Source organism: Octodon degus, unplaced genomic scaffold (assembly GCF_000260255.1).
Source record: "Octodon degus isolate 3935 unplaced genomic scaffold, OctDeg1.0 scaffold00211, whole genome shotgun sequence".
NCBI classification, from domain to species: domain Eukaryota; kingdom Metazoa; phylum Chordata; class Mammalia; order Rodentia; family Octodontidae; genus Octodon; species Octodon degus.
Window position 1 is genome coordinate 1,661,217 of NW_004524787.1, and position 12,364 is coordinate 1,673,580.

Consider the following 12,364-nt stretch of genomic DNA (forward strand, 5'->3'; position numbering starts at 1 on the left):
TAATGAATAGAATGATTTGTTCTAATGGTGTTTGTAAATAGGATCACAAGTCCGCATCTTGTACAGCAATTAACCACGAAGAAGAATATATGCAGTGTATTATTTGTTGAAACTGTCCTTCCGATTTGATTTGAAACTGTCTCATTGCTATCTGTTTGTCAATAAAACTTTGAACAAATGTCAAAAAAAAGAAGTCAAAGATCTTTTCAAGGAAAATTACAGTACTCTGAAAAATGCAATGATCCTGAGAATCTTCAGATATTTGAATCTAGCACTTAACTGGAATGATTCTCATCCTGACACTATATATGCTGCCATTTGTGAACTAAGCAACTGCACTGTAGATGGCAATTTGTGATAGCAGATTCATGCTTGGAGTTCCTTCATTCTTGTCTTCTGAATACGGGCTGTTTGTCATGGAATGCCAGTTGCTGCCATGCTGACTCTTGGATAGATGACTATTCAAAAAGGAAGGGGGTGGTGAATGAAGGCAGGAGACAGGAAAGGGAATGCTGCGGGACTGTGCTGCTACAATGTTTTATATGGTTAGATTTTTGATTTATGTGTAAACATGAATTCTATAATTCTTTGTTCCTATTTTTAAATGTATTTTAATTTTTTAAATGCTTTTTCATCATACTCTAGGGACTTAAACTTTAATATATCAATACTTGATGAAAAATACCTATTCCATATTATGTCTAAGATATTTGATATTCAGACAGAGAGTGAGGTTAAGTTTAACAGCCTAGGTTGTATGGTGATAACAATAAACTTATCTTCTGGAGGGTTAACAACCTAAGTTTGCAGACCAAAAATTAGAGAAAAAGGAGGGTGGCAAGGAAAGCCAACATTTTGGCCCTAGCCTTCCAAGGTCAATTAAGACTTAGGACATATGAGAACTTGTAACATCATGTAACTCAGTTTTGTCCCAAAATCTTCTGATCAAGGTGATTATAGGGCCACAGTGGAAAGTGACACATGGTGTAGTGTGTGCCTAAGGGGAATCAGATGGAGAGAAAACATTCTCTCAAGTTTTTCCAGAGAACACATTGGCCAAGCAATTGCCATGACTTATCCACATGGCTAACACTGACAAAGGATCTACAGTCTGAGATACAGGGTCTCAGGATAAATTCTGATGGGATTTGCCTGACTTTATCAGATCCAAAAGCTAAAACTCTTGTTGCATAGGTCTTGTTTTATCTTGGTCTTAACCATCAATCCGAAAATTGTAAAAAACGATTTATAAGAAGTAAAGCCTTGTTTTTATTTTGAGCTGTAGGGGACTCAGGTCAACAATTTCTGACATTGCCTTTCAAGCAGAAAACCAAATACTATTATGGCCTACTGAATTGTTTTGGACTATTTTGCTGAGTTAACACACCTATAATATTTAAATGACAGAACTAAACCAAAAAACGGGATACAGAAGAATGACCATTTTGTATCTGTGCATTCAAAATGGTTAGGATAGATAGATACGTTCTCTTAATGAATAGAGTGATTTTTTCTAATGGTATTTGTAAATAGGATATCATGTCCACATCTTGTACAACAAATAACCACTAGGCAGGTAGTACGCAACGTGTTAATTATTGGAAGTGTCCTACCAATTTGATTTGAATCTCATTTTTATAGATTTGCCTACATTGAACAATCCTTACATCCCTGGGATGAATGATACCTATTCATGTTATATAATCATTATGATTTGCTGTATTATATTTGTGAGTATCCTACTGAGGACATTCACATCTGTGTTCGTGAGACAGATTGGCCTGTAGTTCTCTTTTTCAGTTATGACTTACCCTGATTTTGGTATCAGTATAATACATGCCTAAAGGAACTGTTTTTAGGGGGATTGATTCCTTATCAATTTTATTTTAGATCTTGAAGAGTATAGCGATTACATAGTTTGTTAATTTCTTGTACAACTCAGTGGTGAATCCATCAAGACCTGCCCTTTCCTTTGTCAGTAGCTTTTTTTTTAATTACATTTCCTATTTCATTGGCTATTATTGGGTTACTGAGAGTTGTTATACCTTACTGATTCAGTTTTGGTAATTGGTACCTTTCTAGAAATCTGTTCATTTCTTCTCTCTCTTCTTTTTTCCATAATTTTATTGAGAAATAAACAGTAATGAGACAGATTAAAATCATAGACATAGTATATGAAAATTACAGTACTCTGAAAAATGAGGTCATAGAGGGTTTCAGAAAATTGGAAGGTATTCCCTGCTCATGGATAGGAAGAAAAAACGTGAAGATGGCCATATTCCAAAAGTTGTTATACAGATTTAACTCAATCCCTATCCAAATATCACCAATATAACTCAAAGACATAGAGAAATCATTCCTAAGATTTTATTTGGAACCAGAAAAGACCTAGAATAGCAAAGACAATTCTGAGCATCAAAAACAAGGCAGGATGCATTACAATTCCTGACTTGAAATTATACTAGAAATCTACTTTGATAAAATCAGCATGGTACTGGACAAAATCAGACCTGCTGGTCAATGGAATATATTAATAAATGCAGAAGCAACTATAAATACAGTCAGCCACCTCATTTTCGACAAAGGGTCCAAACATACTTAGTGGAAGAATGGTAGCCTCTTTAACAAATGGTGCTGGAAAAACTTGCTCTTTACATGCTGAAAAATAAAATTTGACCCAGGTCCATCGCCATGCGCTAAACTAAAATCAAAATGGGTTGAAGATCTAAACATTAGAGGAGAAACAGTAAATCTTACGAAAAGAAAGCAGGAGGAACTCTTGAAGATATAGCTGTAGGCAAACAGCTCATGAGCAAAAATCAAAAGGCACAGGTAATACTTGAAAGAATTAAGAACTGGGACCTCCTCTTATTCAGAAGTGTTTGCAAGTCAAAAGAAAGTACCAACAAAGTTGAAAAGACAGCTCACAAATTTTTAAAATATCTTACCTAATAGGCACTCAGACAAAGGTCTTCTCTCTAGAATTTATAAAGAACTGAAAAGCATTAGGGCCCCAAAATTTAAAGACTGAATACAGAAATGGACATTCAATATGAGTACATACTTCTCAGGTGAAGCAATTCTAGACGCTCATAAATGCATGAAAAAAATGCTCCACATCACTAGTCATCTGTGAAAGGCAAACTAAAATAGCAATGAGATACCATCTCATCCCAGAAAGAATGACTATGATAAACAAATCAACCAATAGCAGATGTTGGAGAGGCTGTCGGGAAAAGGAACCCTTCTCCACTACTGGTGGGAATGAAGATTGGTGGGACCACTATGGAAATCAGTGTGGAGACTCCTTAAAATTCTAGGACTAAAAATCCCATTTAATTCAGGTATACCCAAGGGGAATTTCCCCAAAAGAACTGAAAATATCATAACATAGTGATATATGTGCACCTATGTTTATGGCAGCACAATTTGTGACAGCCAATTGTTTGAAGCAACCAAAATGCCCCTCACATGAGGAATGGATGAAAGAGATGTGGAGTTTTTATACAATGGAGTATTACTCAGCTATAAAGTATGATAAACTGTAAGCCTTCACATATTTGTGTATGCAACTTGAAGATATACTTATAGGTGAATTAAAACAGACCCATATGTGTAAATATCCTATAGTCTCCTTAGTGTAAGACATCAAAAAAGAAATAAAAATTGAAAAGTATAATACAGCTAAATGGAAAGCAAGAACTTAAGGATTAAACAATGAAGAGAGGGCATGGAGAAAAACTAGGAAACATGACAGGGGAAAAACATGCATTTATAACACAAGATGTTTAAGGAAATGATCCTGAGAATCTCCATCAGGTTTTTCAAACTAGCAGTTAGTTGGTAGGCTTATCATCCTAACTAACTATGTATGCTGATACCTGTGAACTAAGCAACTGCACTGAGGATAGCAGTGAGTAATCCTAGGGCCATGCTTAGAATGCCTGTCATTCTGGTCTTCTAAATGTGTACTGCTTTTAATGTCATATCAATTACTGCTATACTCTGTCAAAGTAAATTTAAAAAAAATAAAGGTGGTAAATGAAAACAAGAGACAAGAAAAAAAGTCATTGGATTGTCCTGCTAAAATTTTGTATGTGGTTAGGTTTCTAAATTTCTGTGTAACAATATGTAACTGTTCATTTCTATTTTTTTACTATTTTTTATTATTTATTTTTATTCACATTCTGCAGGTATTTAATGTTTAGCATATCAATGTTGGATGGAAAATACTTGTTCAATGTTATGTCTAAAGTGTTTGAAATTCAGACAGTTACTTAAGTAACTCAGGCTCAACTGCCCATGTTTTAGGGTAATAATATCATTAAGCTTCTCTTCTGGAGGGTTAACAACCTAAGTTTGCAGACTACAATATTAAATAAAATGAAATGCTACAAGGATAGCCAATGTTGTGGCTCTAAATCCTCAAGGTCAATGAGGACTCAGGACATAAGAGAACCTATACTGTAACATCCTGTGACTCAGTGTTGTCCCAAATTTTCTGATCAAGGAGATTATGAGACCACAGAGGAAAGTGATTGACAATATAGAGTGTGCATAAGGAGAGTCACACAGAGAGAAAACATTCTCTCGGGCTTTCACAGAGAACAAATTTGTCAAGCAATGGCTGTGACTTATCTATATGGATGACACTGAGAAACGATCTACAAATTTCTGTACAGGGTTTCAGGATAAATCCTGAGGGGATTTCACTGACCTTGTCTGATGTAAAAGTTACATATCCTGTCATATATATCTTGATTTATCTTGGTCTTTACCATCCAGCAGAAATATTTAAAGAGGATGCATAAAAACTAAAGCCATATTAATATGCTGAGCTTTTTTATCCTATTTTCTAACAATATTTTATTTTTTATTTTTTCATAATTTTATTGAGAAATAAATAGCAATGAGAGAGTTTCAAATCAAATTGGTTAGACAGTTTCAATAATTGACACATTGCATACTGCCTTCTTAGTGGTTATTTGTTGTACAAGTTGCAGACATGATATCCTATTTACACACTATTAGAACAAATCCCTCTATTCATTGAATTAAGAGAATGTAGCTATATATCTATCTTAACCATTTTGAGTATACAGATACAAAATGGTCATTCATCTGTATCCCCTTTTTTGTTTAGTTCTGTCATTTAAATATTATAGTTGTGTGAACTCAGCAAAATATTCGAAAATAGCCCAGTAGTCCATAACAGTATTGGGTCTTCCGCTTGACTGGCAATTTCAAACCTCGTTGACCTGAGTCCCCTACAGTTCAACATAATAACATAGCTTTATTTCAGCTTTAAAAGCCTCAATTCAACAACTTCTGATATTTCCAGTCCTACAGATAACCCACAACTATTATGGACTACTCGAGTATATTGGATTACTTTGCTGAATTCATGCACTTACAGTATTTGAATGGCAATGGAATACCTATCTCTGGCAAAACTAAACAAAAATGGGATATAAATTAAGGATCATTTTGTAGTAAAAAAAATCTGTATATCTATATCTATATCTATATATATACATATATATCTGTGTACATAAAATAGTTAGAATAGATATACAGCTACTTTCTCTTAGCTCAATGAGAATAAAGATTTGTACTAATAGTGTTTGGACAAGATATCATGTCTGCATCTTGTACTCTGAATAACTACTATGAAAACAACAGTATGCAATGTACTAGTTATTTTACCTGTCCTATTAACCTGTTTTGAAACTCTTTCATTGCTATTTCTTTCTCTATAAAATTAACAATAAAAAATAATTCATCACTCTGATCTCCTTATTTGAAGAAAGGCAACAGTTAGAGTCGTCTACCTGGAAGATCCAGGGTAAGGATTCATAAGAGATAATGGTATCTCAAGAGATCTCAAAGGGAAAAAAACCGAAAGCCCAGTAAGACAATGTTGATAAATCATGAATGTGATCTTATTGCATTATGAAAGGGACATTTCAAATCAGATTATTCAACAATTGGTACAAGTTCAACTGCTATATTTCTGCTCAACATTGGTGACTTCCCATCCCACTCCAATTAAAATCAAAATTTCTAGCATTAGTCCATAAGATAGTAAAACATTCTGGCGTCAGTTTAAGTATTTGACCTCATTTCCTACTGGTCCTTTCCTTACTCAGTCCCATTCTGGCCACACCTGGTTCTAACAAGAAAATTAAGGCTTCTGTAAGAGGATTTTCTTTCTCAATTTATCCAGTATTAATTCAAATGAAATCAATCATAATGCCTTCTCTGTCCATTATGTAAAACAGTACAACCAAGTTATAAATCTGCCTGTGTTTACTTACCATACTTTGCTGCTTTTCAAAGCAATCACCCCAGTATGGTGTATATATTATAGGGTAATGTGTGAAGAGACATAAGCATCAATTTTCAGCAACTGTGATGTAAGTTTTAATGTATGGGAGGAAGGGTGTTTTTAATCATTTTCCTCTCTTAAAAGTAATATCTGAAACACTAGAAAAAATTTCTCTGAAAATGTGTCAGAATATGAGAGAAGTATGATACCTTGTTAAAATTTAAGAGCTAGACATAGGCTAAGGGGCCTACAGAGTAGGGAATGAGAATCTCCTGCAGGATGCAAATTTCATGACAAATTTCATGACAATAGCAACTTTGACATCTTTATTCACTGCCCAGTCACTCCCTTTATTCACTCCCTCTAACTTAAAGCTAATTTATGTGATATAAATTATAGTAAAATACACCAGTATACTTGCTTCTTTTTTAGGATCTGAGAAATGTAAGGGCTAGAAGCATTGCTAATGAACACAGCATTCTCTATAGATTTTCCCTGTACTCTGCCCATTACATTAGCTCAATGTTGTACAGTAAATTTCTAAAGCAAAGTTAAAACTAGAGACAAACTTTGTAATAAACTATAGGTTTTTGTATATACTCAAAGTGCTATGGGCCAAAACAAAGCCTGAGGGCCAGTGGTCTAAGAGTTGTGACAGATGTCCCCACTCATCCATTACAATTTAGATTCTAAGAGAAGGTGTTTGGTTTTTTTTTTTCACTTTCAAACAAATTTTATTTATTTTGGTTTTGGGCTTTTAAATTGAGCATGTTCTGGTATGATACAAATTCAGAAATCTTTTTAAACACATTCCTTTTAACCAACAATGTTGAGGTATATCTAAATTACACCATAAAGTCTTTTTTTAAAAAGAAAGTTCTTTAATGGCATATTTTTCAAAGACAATAAATAAACAGTTATTAATAAGTAAATAACTTACTAAGTAAAAAGTTAATGTACTACCATCTGTATATGGTGAAAAGCAAAAGTAATCTCTTAGTAGTTTCTATTATATATCCTAGAACCTAGGTCATGGATTTTTTGTTTTAATTTTATTGCTCAGTGTCCTAAAGGAAAAAAAAAATGTAACACACAACTCATGACTTGTGGCCCAGTGGGAAAGCAAGAACCAGAAAACAATACTATTTGTCTGCCATATCATTCATATGCATATCCAAATTTGAGAGTATTTTTTCTTGTCTAAGTGAGGAAGACTTTTGCTATTTCCACTGCCATATCCCACATTTTTCAGACAATTAAGATTAAGATTAGAGCTAGCATTCTTCTGGGTATCAAAATGTAGAATAACCCCAATATTATATGACACAAGAACAAAATAATGTCAGAGTCTGGCCTAGACATTAGAGACAACTGGTGCATATATGACCTCTTCTAACTAGGATGTGAATTCTGTATGAATTGAGATTCTTCTCTTTTTAATTCAGTTCTCAAGGATGTGGATAGGCACAAATCACCCTGGGTGTCAGGCATACTAAAAGTGAGCAGTAGTTAACATTTTAAGGTCTATGCTATTGATCATTTCCTTGACATAATTCAAATGGAGAGAAAAGATACCTACAATAAAACTCAAAATAAATTCCACATGTTTTAAAGTTGATTATTCAGTTTGAATTTTTTGAAAATAGAAAAATTGATACAATTACTGGTAATAGATATATTTTTAGTAAACACATAAAATAATTTCATGACTCACAAGAAATCTAAAGCATACATCCTAAAATGTTGACATTTGTAAATTTGGGGTGTAGGTAAACAGATGTTTGTTTTACATTTTATAATTTCTTGTATTTTGTTATAAATTTTAAATGAGTAACATGATACAAAAATTTAAAATATTGTAACTCATGATTTTACTACATTGTTAGAATTGGACAGATCTAATTTGCATGAAAAATGTGAAGACATAGCATCCCAATAGTACTCTCAACAAGCTTGGTAATAGACAGCCTGCAACTGTACCTTACACAAAATACATATTACTTTTTGACTAAAACTTGAATGAACTAATTACCACTTAGCAACTTAGACTACTGATTAAAGATCTAAAATCAAATTGTTACTGGGATTAAATTGTTTTATACCTTCTTACTTGATAATTTTATAGAGCAAAAAATCCAATGCTGTTTAAATTATTTCAATTCACAGGAAAAGATTGAAAACTCATCAACTCATACTTTTTAAAGCTAATACAACTTTAATAACAAAACAATCTACAGTGCATAAGAAAAGATATTAATTCCAATTTGGAATGCAATAAAATACTTCTAAATAAAATATTGGTAAATAAAATCTAGTATTGTAAAGCATGATTATTTCACTATGGCCAAGTGAAATTTATTTCTGAAATACATGTTTGGTTCAAGATCAAATACCAACCACCCTAAATCATTACATCAAGAAATTAAAGGAAAAGAAAAATGATATATTTTAACAATATGTGTGAAAAGATATTTGATAAAATATAGGAGCCACTTATAATAATAACACTAAATAAAACAGGAAGAGTAGAAACTTCTACACACATTAATGACTATTTATCAATAACCAATGGCAAATATCATACTAGCACTAAATTCTAAAGACATTTACATGAAAAATAAAAATAAGATGGGTATGTGTGTCATTCTTGTTATACAACACTGTTCTGAAGAAACCAGCTAATGTAATAATAATCAATATGAACATTAGAAGAAATAAAATAATCTCTAGATACATGTGGAATGATTATATACCTGGAAAACCCAAAATATTCTATTTTAAATGTCTATTGTAATTTAGGATTGAAAAAAATCATTGGATAAAAGACAAAAATATAACATTGTGTAAGTTTATTATCCAAAATAACAAGTTACAAATAAGGAAGAAAAAGCTGTCCAATTCATAATGTTACAATTTGATGTGTATAAAAATATTTGCAAAATCAATTCAGGTAAAATGATACGAAGAATATTATTGAAACAAGAGTAAAATTTTCAATAATGTAACAAAATTCTTGAGTTTTACGATATTATTAAATATTTCTTGAAAGGAGAATGCAAAATTTAGTGCAACTCTGATTAAGACATGAAACTTTTTAATTGTCAAAAAATTTGACTTTTCATATGAAAGAATAAATGTCAAGAAAAAATTTTATGATTAAAAAATGCTAATGAAAAACTTGCTTTACCAGATTCTAAAATCTCTGTTCTGCCTCTGTAATTCTATCTATGTTATACTGGCTCAGATATTTCAAAATTGGTACAAATCAGATAGTCCATGAATGTAAACAAAAGTGTAGTCAGATCTCTATTTTAAACTACGTAAAGAATAAATTTCAGATGGATGAAACATTTAAACTTTAAAAACAATAAAATTATTAAAAAATGTAGGTGAACATTTGTATGACAGGTTAGGGGCATCCATCTGAAAAAGGTAAGAAACCAAAAAAAAAATATTATAAAGACAATTATGGCCTACTTAAAACTTTTATAAATTATAAAGCAAAACATGTCATCAATAAAATTAAGATTAAAAAAATAAAGTTAAGATTAATGATATAATGAAAAACCATAACGAGTTAAAAATGATTAAATAGACTTTATAATGGGAATTTCTACAATTTTATAAGGAAAAATCAACAATTCAATAGATCAATAAAAAAAGAATAGTAATTGTCAAATCATAAAAATGAAATGTCGTGATAGAAAAAAAATACTCATTGAAATCAGATAAAAGCCAATTAAAGTGAAAAACAGTGCAATGCAATTCTTCACTTTTCAGATTTAAAGCATTATAAACTGCTATAGAAGATGGTCAAATACTTTTTTGGCACTTGAACATATACTGTATATGAAATAGTAAACAGGAGTGTAAGAGTGAAAGATAGATGCAGAGACAGAATTATGGACTGTTATCTACTAGTCTGGAGAGATGACATCTGTATGCAAACTTGTCATTTTTTTAGGGAAACTACTGAAACAAACATAGAGGACAGAAAAAAAAAGATATAGATCATATTTTCAATACTTGTTACCTGGGAAGAAAAAGAGACAAGTAAAACGTGGGGAAGAAGGACATGATGTGGAGTTGATTTGCTTTTGTATTGTTCCAAAGGTTGCACTTTTATTTTTCTATTTGTACTCAATTAAAAATTTCAAATACAGAATAAATATCAAAGTATATTAGGCCAAAACTGTGAAAGTAGACAATGCAAGATTGGGAGACACAACAACATTCACCAATTTTTCTGAATTTTTGAGTCAAAACTCTTCTCAAAATATACAATTATAAGAAAACAAGATATTTTACATCTAATAACTCCACCACTGTTGTAAAGAGCACAATAAACTTACGGGGTTTTCACCAAACCATAGACGTAAATGTGAATATCATCATCAAACTTAATAAAGTAGACAGACGGCTTGGCCACCACTTGATGGATGAAAATGCCAGTTCTCTTGGACCCGTCATCTTTGGCATGCTCCACCTGCTTGCCCACGAGGCTGTCGACCACTTCTCCAGGCTCCCGTTCTGCTGTAGGAAAATAGTAACTGGAATCTGGAATGATTCGAAGGTCACCATCTTTGTAGTCATCCAGCAAGGTGTACATATAGAGGACCGGATCTTTCTCATAGGTGATGTAAAACCAAGTATCCATCACGGGTGCTCGCGACAGCACCATACCCTTCCATTCATCTTTTGTACCGTGCTCGCCTTCAAACACATGCCCCACTGCCTTCCCAATCAAGGAATCTGCCAAGCGTGAATCAATACGAGGAGCTGGCACTCTCTCAGGAAGAATCTCTAGCGCTAAAACTCTCTTATCCCGGTGTAGTTCTAGTCCATACACGCTGTCTTTTCCATCGTATTTAATAATGTACAATGTGGGCTTTACAGAAACCTGCTCAAGCACAGTGCCTTTCCACTGCTCCACCGGCTCATTGCCTTCTTTCCAACCGTGTTGAATGCGACAGCCCACTATGTTTCTACAAGTGAGGAAAGTGGGCTTGCGCCGTTGCTTCCTGTGGGTGTGCCTTTTCTTCATCAGGTATGCAGACACGCCATCTATCCCTGTCGGAGGCACCGTTGGAGGAGACATGCTAAGGGTTTAAGAAGGCTTTGGCAAAGTTGCCGTTTGCTTAACTCAGCTGACAAAAATAACAACACTATCCAAAATGAGGTTATAATTTTGTTCACGATCTCAAAGACCAGATCCCTCCCTAGTGCTTGAAACAGGATTGACAGAAAAGCTCCAGCTCTTGATTCCGGGCACTGGGACACCGTGCACCTCTCAAGCGAACGCCACAACGGGCTAAAAACTGCACTGCAGCCGTGGTTGCTAAAGAGAGATGGCGGGCTCTTGTGTGCTGTCGGTTCCTGGCGCCTGCCCAGACTCCCAACCCCAAATTCCTGAATCCGCCACTTATCTGTTGTCGATGCTGCTGAGGTAGCGGCACGGCGACAAAGAAGGAGACGACTGGGAAGGTAGGCAAATGAGCTGCAATGGCAAAGGTGCAGGCGGCAGCGGTGGCGGCAGGTCTCTGAGGAGTTAGTGCGGCCTGGCCTTTGCAGCGTTAGTCGGTTTGGGCCAGCTTGCAACCGCGTTTTTGCGGATTAGGGAACCCGCCCGCTCAGAGCCCGCCTGTACCTCGGCCCCGCCCCCTGCCGTCTTGCCTTCCGTTTCGCGGGCGTCAGTGGGGAGGGTCAGCGCGCGTGCTTGAGTTAGGTCCGCACTGACACAGGCTTTCTCCTTTATTTTCTCTTTCGCCCCCGACTGTTTCTCTCAAACCTGAGCCAAACAGACCAGCTCCCCTCCTCCTCTTCTCTGGCTGCCAGCTGCCCAGCAGCCTCCTCCACAGAGGCTCCATCTGCTTTCTATCTTCCAGGAATTCATCACAATCATGCCTAAAAAAAATTCAAAGCACACAATGAGAGAGAGAGAGAGAGAGAGAGAGAGAGAGAGAGAGAGAGAGAGACTGAGAGACAGACAGAGAGACAGAAATTTTACACAAAAATGTTCTACAAATGAGTTCTTTC

At 34.5% G+C, this 12,364-nt stretch overlaps 1 protein-coding gene across 1 annotated transcript; it reads right to left on the minus strand.

The window, feature by feature from the left end:
• Positions 1 to 10,032: 10,032 nt before the first annotated feature.
• Spin4 (spindlin family member 4) lies at positions 10,033 to 11,906 on the minus strand. The gene has a single exon (XM_004644804.2). The coding sequence runs from the start codon at positions 11,424 to 11,426 to the stop codon at positions 10,677 to 10,679; it is 750 nt and encodes a 249-aa protein (XP_004644861.1). The 5' UTR covers positions 11,427 to 11,906; the 3' UTR covers positions 10,033 to 10,676.
• Between the last annotated feature and the right edge of the window lie 458 nt (positions 11,907 to 12,364).

Excerpts from the sequence above, each read along its gene's own strand:
- Spin4 (XM_004644804.2), bottom strand. The coding sequence starts at position 11,426 with ATGTCTCCTCCAACGGTGCCTCCGACAGGGATAGATGGCGTGTCTGCA.